Raw genomic sequence first — 14,082 nt, forward strand, 5'->3', positions numbered from 1 at the left:
CTAATGGTCTGGTCTCTCCGGCCACAGGGCGGAAGGGAGGACTTCGATCCTGCCCGGGACGCGCCACTGGCAAGGCCGGGTCCATTAGTGCCCCCACCACATCCTGCCTTCCCACCCCCAGAGTCTCCGCTGGGAAACTGAGGACGGGCCGTCCTTGGGGCGCCGGGCCCAGCCCTTTCCCCGGCTCTCGGGCAGTCCACCCTTGTACCTGCCCATTTCCAGTCTCATCTATTAAGGCCCACTCGGTCTTAATTGCCAGTCGCAACCCAGGAATTCCGACTCCGCCCTTCCCCCAGATATCCGGGCCTTGGAGCTTCAAAGTCTGTCGCCTCCACCATAAAAGTCTGTTCACACCTAGTAAATCCCTTAGAGGCGCTGGGATGAAAGGGGGAGGCCCCAGCGGCTCCCGCCTCTATCCTCTCTTGCCTTTGGCGCTTTCTTTGTGGCTACAGAGGTGGCAGAGGCCCTATTGGGGTTCGGGGGCCCCCGGAGGGAACGCGGGGGGCTCCAAGGGGCAGGTACTCGGAGTTCGTGGCTTCAGATGCCTGGGAGCACAGGAGGATAGCTCTCGGGAGTCCACTTTGGGACAGATGGCTCTGCTGGGACCTAACCCCACCTGCTGGTGGCTCCTGCGCTCAGAAATCTCCGGTTGCAAACTCGTCTGTGCCCCCAGAGATTGGGAGATCAGATTGAGTCGGGGAGGTTGGGGGCAGAGGGTTCAACATGGAGTCTGGACTTAGTGGCTCAGTTCAGCAGAATTCTGGACTCAGCCCTGGCCAGAGACTCCAGGTAAAATTGGGGTTCAACCCCGGTCATCCACAGTTAGGGGCTGGGGTCTCAGACTGGGGAGAGGCTTAGCAGAGGGGCCCGCAGCCTAGCTGCAGGTAAGGGGCTCAGCCTGGGGTCATAGGTCACCCTAAGATCATGATTATCCTGGGACCCGCTTTAGATCTCTTTGTGGACCCGGGAGACTAGGAGAACAAGACAGGTCTCGGGAAATGCCTGTGTTTACCAAGAACCTGAACTCTGGCGGGGAGCCAAGTCCCACGGGTAAGAAGGGAAACTCCGTCCTTGGGGCTACTGGGAAATGTAGTTCATTTTAGTGCCTTGTTTCATTCTGGGAAATTTGGTCTCGGACAGATCTGTCAGTTAAGAGTGGGTGGAGGAATTCCGCTTCCCAGGGCCGAATAGCAGATTCGTTACAGTTGGTTAGATGACTTGCTTATCAAATTACATCCGGGACCATCTTTCTAATGATTGGAGAAAGAGGGGTCGTGATTAAGCGGTATTCGCACTCCCATTCGACGCTGGCGGAGTCCATCTGGCGTCCTACGAGGGCGGGTTTGCGAGGAGGCGATCGCTGATTGGCTAAGCGGGCTGGAGACGCCGGAGGATCGGGCCCCACCGGGCGGCGATTGGTTCACCGGTGGGCGGGTCTGAGCGCGCCAGAGGCGGAGCCAGGGGAGGCGGTGGCCCCAGAGATGGCAGTGAGCTATAGGAGGGGGCTCGGCTGCGGGAGCCCCGCGGAGTGGGGACCGCGGTTACTTTTGCTGGTGCTGTTGGGCGGCTGCTCCGGGCGCATCCACCGGCTGGCGTTGACGGTGAGGCCCGCCGCACGGCGGTCTGGGGCGGGGGTCGCAGCTTTGTCCCGGAGAAGCCCCGGGCCTGTTGTGGTCTCGTCCAGCCTCCCCCGTTCCTTGCGCGGGATGGAGTGGCCCGACGCCCCCCGCTTCCAGGCCCGGAGTGGTCTCGTCCCATACCCCTTCATCCTCGGGTTGGAATTGCCTGACTCGCCAGGCTGGGATCCTGGGCGGGGCTTCACCTCCAGGGTCCCTCTAAATTCTTGCAATCACTTTGACAGCGCCTAGGGATCCGTGGGGCCGCTCAGGAGGGCTGGAGGTTGTCCCTGGGAGTTCTGGGGTGGGGTCCTCTGGGCACTCATTGGGATCTTGGGTGCTTATTTGAAATCTCAGCACAGTCAGAGCTCAGCTGGTATCTAAAAATTTTCCGGGAGAGTAGGGCTAGACGCAATAAGATGAACAAATCAGCCTTCGGGATGGCGTCCCGAAGAAATAAGGCGATTTCCACGTGCTCCAGGACTTATCTCCCTGGACAGTGGCCCGAGGACCCGTGCGCCTCTTGCCTCTGCCTGGGACTGGTCAGGGGACACAGCCTCCAGGAAAGCCCCTTCCGCCTCCCCTGACACCCTTTGGGCCTGTCTTAAAGAAAGAGGGTACCAGGAGGACACTGAGGCCCTCGGAGTCGCCTCGTGCCAGAGCCTTGGGGCTTGGTTGGTGAAATGGAGAAGTCTGAGCGCCTCTGCCTCCTTGATCTCCGGCAGGGGGAGAAGCGAGCAGACATCCAGCTGAACAGCTTCGGTTTCTACACCAATGGCTCCTTAGAGGTGGAGTTGAGCCTCCTGCGGCTGGGCCTCCCAGAGACGGAAGAGAAACACCCACAGGTGAGGGCCTTTGAGGAGCTGGTTGGAGCAGGGGGCGATGGGCCAGCTTCAGAGGCTGCCAGTTCTGGGTTCACATCCCAGCTCAGACTCTCGCCCATGGAAGCTTCAGCAAGTCCCTTGGCCTCTCTGAGCCTCAGTTTCCTCATCCGTAACTTGGGGAGAAATCATATCTTGTGGAATATGTACTAGGTGTTCCTCTTAAGACCTGGGGGGGGCACCCTGGCGAACAAAACAGTCCCAGTTTCTGCAGTCAAAATGAACAGATAAGCATTTATTGGACGAAGTCTCAGGTACTGTGGAAAGCAGTTTCCATGGGTTCTTTCCCTAAGAGCCACCTCTTACGGTCGCCGTGAAAATTCACGGAGTCCAGTTTCGCAGAGGTCGTACAGACCTGGGGGTCTAGGACTTGCTCAGAGTCACACAACCTGGCAATGGCAGCACCTGAATTCAAATCCAGGTGTGCAAGTCAGGAAGGAGTCCCTCCACATTTTAAATCGGTGTTGGGGGTGGGGGGGCGGGGACAGGGTGGACTAGGTTAGGTCTACTTGAGGAAGTGACATCCAAATTGAGACATAGCAGGCGCTTCAGAAATGTGAGCTTTCAATTCTGTTGCTACTGGAAGGAGTGGCTTGGGGGGGGGGAAGGGCAGAAGGAGGGAGACCCTGCAGCTGTCCCTCAGGTCCTCCCCTTTCTTTCCACCCACCAGGTGGGCTTCAGTCTGAGCCGGGTTCGATCTGGCAGCATTCGATCCTACTCAGTAAGTGGAGAAGGTGGGGAGGGAAGGAGAAGGGGGTGGGGGATGTCAGTCCTCTGCATTGGGAACCTCAGGGCCACCGTTCTTTCCCAGAGGCCAGAGGCAGGAGGATGGGGAGGGAGGCAGGGCAAGGCTGGGCCCATGGGAGGGGCTAACCAGAGCTCCCTCTTGCTGCTCCCCCAGAACCGCGGTCCCCACGAGTGCCCTCTCGGGAAAAACAGTAGCAACTTCCTGGTCCTCTTTCTCATCAACACCAAAGATCTGCAGTGAGTTTGGAGGGGGGTCAGGGGCTCCCTAAAGACCCATCATCTCGGGACACTGGGACACTGTGCCCCTGAGACCACTGAAAAGACCCTCTGATTGGAGGAAGGAGGAAGAGGAAGGAGGGGATCCCAGGGAGTACTGGGGTCCCATGGCGATGGGGTGCAGAGGTTGCTGTGAGAGTCACAGTGGTTGATGCTCGTTGAATGCTCCCTCTGCTCCAGGCAGTGTCCTGGGAACCTTGGGGGAATTAACCCATCTACCCCTTAGGCTTTCATCATCCCCCTTCTTCAGATGGGAAAACTGAGGCCCGAGAATGGGGATGCGGACCCAAGCAGCCAACGATACCGTGCTGCCTCTCTGTAGGAGAAAACATTCCCTTTTTTGATAACGTACTTAAGTCGCCCAAGCGAGCCCGCGTAACAGGAAAGCATAAACGATGGCTAGCGCAGGTGCACGGCTGGGGCCACCATCCTGATGGCTGGTGGCCAGAGGAGGAAATTTGGCAACCACTAGCTGAGCCCAGCTCCGCCCTCCCTTGTGTATATGGGGTGTTGCATACCCATTCCCAGCCTTCAGCCTCTCAGCTGCATCCCCCATGCCCCCCACCCCTCAACCTCACCCCAGGGTCCAGGTGAGAAAATATGGGGAGCAGAAGAAGCTGTTCATCAGTCCTGGGCTCCTCCCCGAAGCACCCCCAAAGCCAGCGCACACAGCCACACCAAAGGGGGACGTCGGTGAGTCGGGCAGGAAGGGCTGGCCCTGCGCACCCTGTTTTTCTGCCGTCCCTCTGTCTGTCCATCTCTGAACTCATTCACTCGTCTCCACCCGGCCCTCGTCCCATCTCCCAGGGACGACAACAGCGAAGAAGGACGTGCAGCCGGGGACGTCTCCAGGAAGCCAGCAGGTCTGCGGGCGCCAGGGCAGGAGGGGATAGGGGAACTGGGTGTATGGGGACTGGGGCCCTGACAGAGGTGTCTGCTCCCCCCAGGGCACCAGCCAAGAGGACAAGGAGCTAGTGCTGGGGCCTGGGCCACCTCAACAACTCCTACAACTTCAGCGTGAGTGTCTGCAGTGCCCGCAGCCCCACTCGCCCTGCCCTTCCCGGGCGCGGGACCCCTGAAGCTGAGCCCCCCTCTCCCCGCCGCCCAGTTCCACGTGGTGATCGGCTCGAGGGCCGAGGAAGGCCAGTACAACCTCAACTTCCACAACTGCTACAACTCGATGCCGGGACGGGAGCAGCCGTTCGACATCACGGTGAGTGGAGGGGAGGGAAGCCTCCCACACCCAAGTTCAACTCCTTAAAATCCCCCCTAGCAGCACAGTGAAGTGGGAATTAGTATATGCCCATTGGCAGGGGGACAGGAAGAGCGAGGCGCTTAGAAGGTGGGAGACCCATGCTCACAGCTGTCCAGGGCAAAGATGACCCCCTCACATTGCCCACCACTGCCCCCCTCTCTAGGTGATGATCCGGGAGAAGAACCCGGAGGGCTTCCTGTCGGCGGCGGAAATTCCCCTTTTCAAGCTCTACCTGGTCATGTCCGCCTGCTTTCTGGCCGCCGGCATCTTCTGGGTGTCTGTTCTCTGCAGGAACACGTAAGGCCCTTGCCCCTGAGGGTCCCCCACCTCTCCCTGGTCCTACTCTCCCATCCCTGCCCATCCCCTGCCTGATACTCCCCCCACCCTGTCTCTCCCCAACCCACCCGCCAGGTACAACGTCTTCAAGATCCACTGGCTCATGGCGGCCCTGGCTTTCACCAAGAGCATCTCCCTCCTCTTCCACAGCGTGAGAGCCTTGGGCTGGCGGGGGAGCAGGCAGGGAGGGGGTGCCAGGGCCTCTGGGTCCAGAAGGCGAGACCATTGCCGCCCCCCACCAAATCTCTGGGCTTGGGAGTTCCATTTTCCCAACGGGCCACACGTCCATCCATCTTAGCGTCTGTCCCCGTCGCCTTGTGGCCGGCTGCCCATCCATTCATCTCCCTGTCTGGGCTCCCACCCAGCCGTGCCTTCCACCTGACTCACTGTCCATCCACCTGACTACAACTGCCCACCTTTGAGTCCAGCTGCCATCCTTCTGATTTTAACCGTCCGTCCACTCAATTCCCTAACTTCCCATCCTGCCGCGACTGTCCATGTCCCCATCCTTCCCCCACCCACCCATCCGTCTGTCTGACTCTCCGCCCATCCGTCCACCTCCAGATCAACTACTACTTCATCAACAGCCAGGGCCACCCCATCGAGGGCCTCGCTGTCATGCACTACATCACACACCTGTGAGTGCCCTTCTCTGCGGGCAGGTGACGGTGGGGGGTGGGGGTGGGATGGCGGGCTCCCCCTCTCCTCATGCGCCCCCCTTCCCCCCACCGGCCCCCTGCCCAGGCTGAAGGGCGCCCTCCTCTTCATCACCATCGCCCTGATCGGCTCCGGCTGGGCCTTCGTCAAGTACGTGCTGTCAGACAAGGAGAAGAAGATCTTCGGGATCGTGATCCCCCTGCAGGTGCAGATTGGGGCGCGGGCGGGGCGGGCGAGCGGGCAGCCGTGCCCCTCGAGCACTGCCCAGCACCCCCGCCCTGGCCCAACAGGTCCTGGCCAACGTGGCCTACATCGTTATCGAGTCCCGCGAGGAGGGAGCCAGCGACTATGGCCTCTGGAAGGAGATCCTCTTCCTGGTGGACCTCATCTGCTGTGGCGCCATCCTCTTCCCCGTCGTCTGGTGAGGGGCCCCCACGGGTCACGGGCGGAGCAGGCCCGGACGGCAGCTAGGCCGGTGCTGACTGTACCCCGTGTCCCCCCATTCTCCCACCCCAGGTCCATCCGGCATCTCCAGGACGCGTCTGGCACTGATGGGAAGGGTGAGAGGCCCTGCTCCCTGCTCCCGGAGGACCCTTGGTCCCCGGCCCCCTTCCTGCTCCAGGCCCTTCATTCTGCTCTCTGGATGCCACTCCTGGCCTGTGCCCCCTTGGACACTTCCATCTGGCCTTCCCACCCCCTCAGATTCCTCCACCTGGCCTCTCTTTCCCTTGGACACTTCTGGCCTCTTTGCCCCTTGGATGCCTCCATCCAGCCTCTGCCCCCTTGGATGCCTCCGTCCAGCCTCTGTGTCCCTTGGACCTCTCTACCGCCTGGATGTTTCCGTCCAGCCTCTGGCCCCTTGGATGCCTCCACCTGGCCTCTCTGTCCCTTGGACCTCTCTATCCCCTGGATGTTTCTGTCCAGTCTCTGGCCCCTTTGATGCCTCCGTCTGGCCTCTCTGTCCCCTGGATGCCTCCATCCAGCCTCTGCCCCCTTGGATGCCTCCATCTGGCCTCTCTGTCCCTTGGACCTCTCTATCCCCTGGATGTTTCCGTCCAGCCTCTGTCCCCTTGGATGCCTCCATCTGGCCTCTCTTTCTCTTGGACTCCTCTGGCCTCTCTGCCCTCGTGGATGCCTCCAACTGGCCTCTCTGCCCCCTGGATGCCTCCGTCCAGCCTCTGCCCCTTGCACACCTCCATCCAGCCTCTGTCCCCACCCCCTTCTCTGAGCTCCTCTCTAAGCCCCTGGCTGACCCTCTCACTGTCTCCTGGACACTGCCCCCAATGTCCTCTCTGTCCTCCTAGGGCCCTAATTCCCCCTCCCCACTATGCCCTCCGTCTTCTTCCCCTGACCCCCGCTCTCTGTGCCCACCCCTCAGTGGCAGTGAACCTGGCCAAGCTGAAGCTCTTTCGGCATTACTACGTCATGGTAGGAGCCCGGCTGGCACCTGGGGTGGGGCTGGCCTTGGCACCCCGGGGTTGGAGTAGGGAAAGACAGCCAGCTCCTGGCGCAGCCGTCCTCCGCGCCCCCTCCCCTCTGCCCTCTGCCCCCTGGGCCCCACCCCGGGGGCCTGCCGTCTCGTTGTCCCCAAGGTCCCCTTGGTCCCGCTGTCCGCGCCTACCCCGTGCTCCCACAGGTCATCTGTTACGTCTACTTCACGCGCATCATCGCCATCCTGCTGCGGGTAGCCGTGCCCTTCCAGTGGCAGTGGCTGTACCAGGTGAGCAGGAGGTGCCCCGCGGGCGGGAGGAGGCCCCAGCCAGGGGTGGCCCTGACACGCTGCCGTGTACCTTCGCCCCCCAGCTGCTGGTGGAGGGCTCCACTCTGGCCTTCTTTGTGCTCACCGGCTACAAGTTCCAGCCCGCAGGGGACAACCCGTACCTGCAGCTGCCTCAGGAGGACGAGGAGGACGTGCAGATGGAGCAAGTGTGAGCGCCCACGGGCTGGGGCGGGCTCTGGGCAGGATGGGCGGGGCCAGGGCGGCTCTGGGTGGAGTGGGCGGGGCCAGGGCGGAGTGGGCGGGGCCCGGTGGGTGGGCGGGGTCCGGGCACTTCTGGGCGGGGCCCGGGCGGCTCTGAGCACGGGGGTGGGAGGAGTCTGGGCAGAATGGGCAGGGTGAGGGCAATTTGGGCGCGGGGTGGGCAAGGTCAGGGTGGTTCTGGGGGTGGGGTGGGAGGAGTCAGGGCAGCTCTGGGCGCAGGGTGGGAGGAGTCTGGGCGGGGTGGGGGGGAGCCAGGGCTTCTCCGGGCGCCGGCTGGGAGGAGTCCAGGCAGTTGTGGGAGCGAGGACCCCGGGGTTCCAGGAGGCGGGGTCAGGACAGCTCTAGTGATCGGGCCCAGTTGCCCTCCTGCGGGGCGGGGTCAGGGCAGCCCTGCCTGCTGGACCGTGGCCCAGGCAGCTCTGGGGCGGAGCCTACCGCCCCCCAGTCCTTGGACCTCCCTCTTGTCTCCGCCCCGCAGAATGACAGACACTGGGTTCCGGGAAGGCCTATCCAAAGTCAACAAAACGACCAGCGGGCGGGAGCTGTTGTGATCATCTCCCCATCGGGGACTGACCTCCTTCACCCCACCCACCTCCCACACACCCCTCCCTCCTGCTGCTTTTCCAAGGTGGGGGATGGCAGGCGGGGGTGGGGGCAGGGAGGGCCGGTGGGAATGCAGCACCCAGCTGCCCGGGACCCCGGCTTCCTGGAGCCCTTTCAGAAGCAGACAGAGCCCGCTCTCCTTCTTACCGCCAAGTTTTGGGACCACCACCCACACACACACTTAGAAGCTGTACAATAATGACCAGTCTGTCTTGCTACCCAGATTTCTTGCCTTCTTGGACGTTGGGGATCTAACACCGAGGTTGCGTTCTACAATTCAGAAATGTGTCTTCACTGGCCGGGGTGGGTGTGCAGCACCCATCGCTTTTCACATTGAATAAACGTTCACTGAACACCTGCTGTGTGGTGGTCCCTATGCCAGGAGCTGGGGACAGCCCAGTGGCCAATACCGACCAGGTCTCAGTCTTCAAGGGGCTCACAGTCTCCAGGAGAGGAGGCAGGGAGCGGGACGTGTGCCAGGCAGTTCAACAGGGCCATCAGAACTGAGACGGGGACCACCCAGTGCCCTGACGCAGCCCGAAAGGTCAAGGGAAGCAAACGTGAGGGAAAGCACACTCAGGGAGGGAAAAGGCCAGAGGTGGGGTGGGAAATGATTTCAAGACCCACAACTGGCTCAGGCTGGAGGGTAGAAATAAGAATAATAGTCGCCACCCGTCAAGAAGTGGTTTCTGTGGACCACACCCCATTCTGAGATCCCTGTTGGGCCTTAACTCAAAAAGCCTTGAGGCACAGAGAGGCTAAGTAATCTTTTCTGGGTCACACCCCTAGGAAAATAGTGAGAGACTCAGCGCTTAACCCTGGGCGTTCTGTTTTCCTGGGTAACTTTTAACCTTTGGGTGCCCTTATCCCCCTGCAGCAAGGCTCCTCAGGATGGAACCACAACCTTGCCACCATTTACTGAGCGACCTTGAAGAACTGGCTTGACCTCTCTGTTTCCTGGCATGAAAAGTGGGCCTTCATAGCATTGATGAATGTCACATACTATAATGAGTGTTGGTTGCTCGGTACAATGCCCAGCCACACAGCCTGAGCTCTCAAGGACCTGCCCTGGCAGACAGGTGCAGCCCAAGTTAGGGACCCACGTGCACACACACCTGTGGGCAGGCAGGTCCCAAGACCACACTCCTCTGTCACTTAGGACCCCTTTTGGAGCCCTGAGAAACATTCCTCCGAGCCACCCCACCCTGCCCCCAGACCCTGTCTGGTGGAGGCCCCGGGGCAGGGGGCAGGGGCAGGGAGCTGGGCTTGGGGTAAGGCTTCCTGCAGGCGGAAGCAAGTGTGGCTGGGGCCCAAAGAATTAATAGCCCATTGAGACAAAGAAGGAAGTGAGGCGACATTGCAGACCAAGGAAGTTGTGCGAGCCAGACAAGGAGGCCGAGAATAGCCTGGACTGTGCAAACCCCACTGCGGGGCTGGCTGGGGGGAAGGGGGACAGTGGGAGGCCAGAGTAGCTGACAGGAGCCTAAAGATGAAGGGCAGATGCACTTGAACTCAATGCTGGGGCCCACAGGAGCCATGGAAGAGTTTAAGGCAGGGAGGGACATGGCCCTACGAGATTGAGGTTTTACTCCATATATGCTGTGGTTAGCTGCATAGCGGTCCCCCAAAGATGTCCACACCCTAGACTCCAAGACCTGCGCATGCGGAACCTTACACGGCAAAACTGTCTTCGCAGATGTGGTTAAGGCTCTTGGGGGTAGGGGGAAGTGTCCTGGATTTCGAAGTGGGAACCGCTGGTGTTCTTATAAGGTAAAGTCCATGGGTCAGAGAAGATGTGGCGAGAGAAGCAGGGGTCAGGGCGATGCAAGCCCAGGAATGCCGGTGGCCTCTAGGAGCTGCAAAGGGCAAGGAAGCAGATTCTCCCCCAAAGCCTCCAAAAGAGACCCAACCCTGCTGCCCCCCTGATTCCATAACTGCCAGATAATACATTTGTGTTGGCTGAAGTCACCGAGTTCACGGTCCACTTATTACAGTAGCCCCCAGAGACTGGCTTCACCCAGTTTCAGGAGTGCAAAACCTGGAGTCTCGTATCCTGGGTTCAAACCCCCGCTCTCACCAACTGGAGGACCTCGGGCGATTGACCTCCCCTTCTGTGACACGGGGAGAAGAGCAGCACCTACAGCATGTGGAATAAGTTAAAGCCTGAAAGATAGGTAAGAGGCAGGACCTGGGTCACTCAGCCGCGTTCACGTGCCTGCCAGGTACATCATGAAGGAACGCAAAGGTGCATTCCAGAAAGAGCCGCCAGCTGCAGTGGAGTCAAGGGACTGGAAGGGTGGGGACTGCTAGACGGAAGGCTGGGGGGGACGCAGGGTGGAGAGAAGGGATGAGCTGGGAGATTCAGGGGGCTTGGTGCATAGTTGAATGCAGGGGGGCGAGGGAGGGGGAAGATGAGAATGCTCTGGCTTGGAGGCTGGGTAGGGACAACACCCACAGTGGGGAAGGGAAGAGGGCAGGAGGAGAGACTGTTAAAATGCAAGTCTATACTTTGAGCCCATTGAGCGCTCACTATGTGTAAAGCATGGAGTCAAGTGTGCTGTTTGCACAGTGCACTGGGGCCTCACCTTGTGTGTCTCCAGTTCACAGATGAGGTACTGAGGCCAGCAGAAGGGAGCGGCCCAGGTCAGGAGCCTCAGCAAAGCTGGAATCAAAACTGTTTTGGAGGGGGAGCAGATGTGGCTTGAGCAGTTGAGTGCCCACCTCCCACATGGGAGGTCCTGGGTTTGGTTCCCAGTGCCTCCTAAAGAAGATAAACAACAAGGAGACATTGAGCAAAACAACGAGTAGACAATAAGCAAAAACAAACAAGGAGAGAGCAGATGTGGCTCAAGCAGTCGAGTGCCCACTTCCCACATGGGAGGTCCTGGGTTCGGTTCCCGGTGCCTCCTAAAAGAACAAAGAAATAAACAGACAACAAGCTAACAATGAGCAGAAAGCAATGAGCAGCCAAGCAAAAACAACGAGCACAATGAGCAAACACAACGATCAAAAAAACAAGCAAACAGATAAGGGAGCCATCTCAGGGGAGAGAAAATAAAAACTGTATTGGAGGGAGAAACTACACAAGAAAGACCCAAGGATGTGTATATCTCTGTCAAAGTGGTTGCAGTGACACCAGAGGAGGAGAGCATAATTTTTGAAGGACTGCGTTATCTTTTAGCATAAGGGGGATAAAAAGCGATCTGGATTCAGATAGGTCTGTACTGATGAGAGTAATTTGTCTATTAATGATTGCCACCAAGAACCAAAGTCCCAGGAGGAAGGGCAAAGAAAGTGGCTGTGGCAGTGACTTCCAAAATTTCGTATCACACACATTAAAAAAAAAGGCAGGGGGGGACTTGGAAGCGTTGTTTAAAAACATATCATCGACTACTGACATTAATATTTTTTCACTTAATTTACTTTCATAATTCCTTGAGGAAAACATTATGTTTTTTTCCACATGAACATTGCATTCTTATATCACAGAAGGACTTCTCTACCTCCCGTTCCCACGAAGCAACACATTTCTCGGCCAAATTCCTCCAGCATTCAGAAGTGCGCCTATCTTTTTTTGAAATGTGTCCACTCTGCATTCGGGGCTCTGGCCGCTTTGAATTTTGCTCATTGGGTCAAATCACCTTTAATAAGGAAATGGAATTTCAGATGTCAACGCCATGGGGCACGGGGACGCGCCTTGGCATGCTCTTCAGGAAGAATTTGGTGCCTTGAACGTTTAGGCTCCCACTGGCTTAGCAGAGGCCTCAGGCAGCCCAGGAGGGGGGGATGGGGCCATTGTCCTAGGGCCTGTCCATCGTCCATCTACTTGGCCAGGTCAAGGTTACCACTGGGTTAATGAGTAATGGGGGAAGGGGTTGGCCCATGCATGGGTCCTGGAGGGAAATTCTAGGAAAGGCATCCTGGACTGGGGGCGGGGAGGTGGTCCAGGCCTGACAGTGCCTCTGTGGAAAAAGGGTAGGAATGGGGCGTTCCCCCCCAAAAAAAAATTATTCCCACCTCCTTCCCCTCATTCTACTCCTTGCACCCCAGCTGGCGTCGTCAGACCAAATGCAGGATGACCAGTTGACTTGAAATTTCACATAAACCAGCTTTAGTATAAGTACACCCCAAACATCCCACTTGCCAGGTGCCCAGTGTGCCTTGTTCTCCCTCCTCCGTGCCCTCAACTCCACCTACACTTCCTTTCTCCCTTCCCCAAATAGGGCGTGGAATATACTTATCCTCAGAAATTATTCGCTGTTTATCGGAAATTCAAAAAAAATTTTTTTCTGGGCGTCTGGCATTTCTATTTGCTCAAACTCCGGGCAACCCAATCGCCTCCTAAAGAGCAAATCCCAGGAAAGATTCCTTGGCAGTCCTGGGGTTCCTACACCTCACAAGTCAAGGAACCATTTCACCCTCCCCACCCCTCGCACCCTCTTCCCTCTCCTGCACCCATCACAGCTGACCTTCCCGGCCTGGTGGAGATGGGGCTGAGAGCCCATGGCCCTCCCCCTCACAACGCCCCCCTCCGGCTGCAGCCCCTCCCTCCCTCCATGCCAGGAAAGCTGGGCTGGGTGAGCCTGCTAAGGGGAATTCCCCCCAAGCCTCCTTCTCCTGCCCCCGCTGGCTTATCTCAGCCACCACCCCCTCCCCAAGCTCTGCACACACCCCAGGACAAAGTCGGGAAGGCCTCCTCCCAGCCTTGCTCCAGGGTCACCTCCATCCCTCCAGCTTTCCTCGCAGTCCCCTCCCCTCTGCTCACTTCCTGGAGTTGAGGAACCCTCCCCAGACCTCGACCATCCTGGGCACGGAGGAGGACAACCTCTGCTTTAATCGATCCCTCCCTCTACGCCAAGGACTTTGAGCCATCGTCTTCAGGAATTGTGCTATTGCTCCCATTGCTCGGATGGGTGCACTGAGGCACCAGGGAAGGAGACAAGCTGCGCAAGAAGGCAGAGACAGGAATTCCTTCTCAAGGCTGTTCAATCCCAGAGCCCGAGTGCTCCAGGCTCGGAAGAAATGAGGAAATAGGCTGGTTAGGGGTGGGGGTTGGAAGAAAATTGAGGAAGGACTTGGGGAGTTGGGGGAGGGGGATGGCTAGCAGGCGCCCCCACCCATTTCAGCTTTCAGAAGCTGGAGCGCAGTTCCGTAGGGCAGGCAGGTGTTTGCACCCTCCCTCCCCTTTCCTCTTCCAAATAAAAGATGTTGCAACCCCAGCAGACAGAGCCAGGTTTGTTTTGCCACCCCCTCCCCAACCCCCCTGCTCTGGGCACAGCGTCATTTACAGGAAATCAGAGCAAGCTCCCCCTTTGACCCCTGCCGTGGAGTTCTGGAAGCCAGCCCCCAGGGACCAGGACCCTCACCCCACACCAATCCGTGGCCTTAACCATTCAAAAGACTTCACCCCCCCCCCCCCCCCATGCTCAACCTCATTCCGAATCAGACAAATGGAAATTAAAACGACACCCAGCGACCAGTTTTCACCCGTAGCGAAGATCCAAAAGTTTGCCAGCATGCTCTGGTGGGGAAATCATTTCACGCGGTGCCCATGGTTGTGTAAATTGATACAACTCCGTGGAGGGGAATTCAGCAATATGTAGCAAGATCACTGGTGCATGTAGACTCTGACCTGGTGGGTCTCCTTACATACTGGCACGTGTCCAAGAGTATGTTACTAATGCCGAAGGCAGCAATCAGCAACTATAGCCCACTCTGACCCCGGCACCA

The 14,082-nt window shown here is 58.6% G+C and overlaps 1 protein-coding gene across 4 annotated transcripts; it reads left to right on the forward strand.

Annotated features, from left to right (window-relative positions):
* The first annotated feature begins 1,443 nt into the window (after positions 1 to 1,443).
* On the forward strand, positions 1,444 to 8,707 carry GPR108 (G protein-coupled receptor 108). Of its 4 annotated transcripts, XM_004447614.5 has the most exons (18): positions 1,448 to 1,601; positions 2,342 to 2,461; positions 3,168 to 3,218; positions 3,399 to 3,481; positions 4,104 to 4,213; positions 4,328 to 4,383; positions 4,468 to 4,537; positions 4,629 to 4,733; positions 4,939 to 5,072; positions 5,187 to 5,262; positions 5,676 to 5,749; positions 5,856 to 5,973; positions 6,059 to 6,189; positions 6,285 to 6,328; positions 7,147 to 7,196; positions 7,405 to 7,488; positions 7,572 to 7,696; positions 8,228 to 8,707. In XM_004447614.5, the coding sequence occupies exons 8-18, from the start codon at positions 4,701 to 4,703 to the stop codon at positions 8,298 to 8,300; spliced, it is 942 nt and encodes a 313-aa protein (XP_004447671.2). In that variant the 5' UTR covers positions 1,448 to 1,601; positions 2,342 to 2,461; positions 3,168 to 3,218; positions 3,399 to 3,481; positions 4,104 to 4,213; positions 4,328 to 4,383; positions 4,468 to 4,537; positions 4,629 to 4,700; the 3' UTR covers positions 8,301 to 8,707. The 4 variants fall into 4 exon arrangements, 3 of the variants coding, with proteins under 3 accessions (XP_071066090.1, XP_004447671.2, XP_071066089.1); XM_071209988.1 differs by having other exon boundaries at positions 1,460 to 1,601; positions 7,147 to 7,488; XR_011646560.1 differs by lacking the exons at positions 7,572 to 7,696; positions 8,228 to 8,707 and having other exon boundaries at positions 1,444 to 1,601.
* Positions 8,708 to 14,082: the final 5,375 nt, after the last annotated feature.

This window comes from Dasypus novemcinctus, chromosome 19, assembly GCF_030445035.2.
Source record: "Dasypus novemcinctus isolate mDasNov1 chromosome 19, mDasNov1.1.hap2, whole genome shotgun sequence".
Taxonomy (NCBI): Eukaryota; Metazoa; Chordata; class Mammalia; order Cingulata; family Dasypodidae; genus Dasypus; species Dasypus novemcinctus.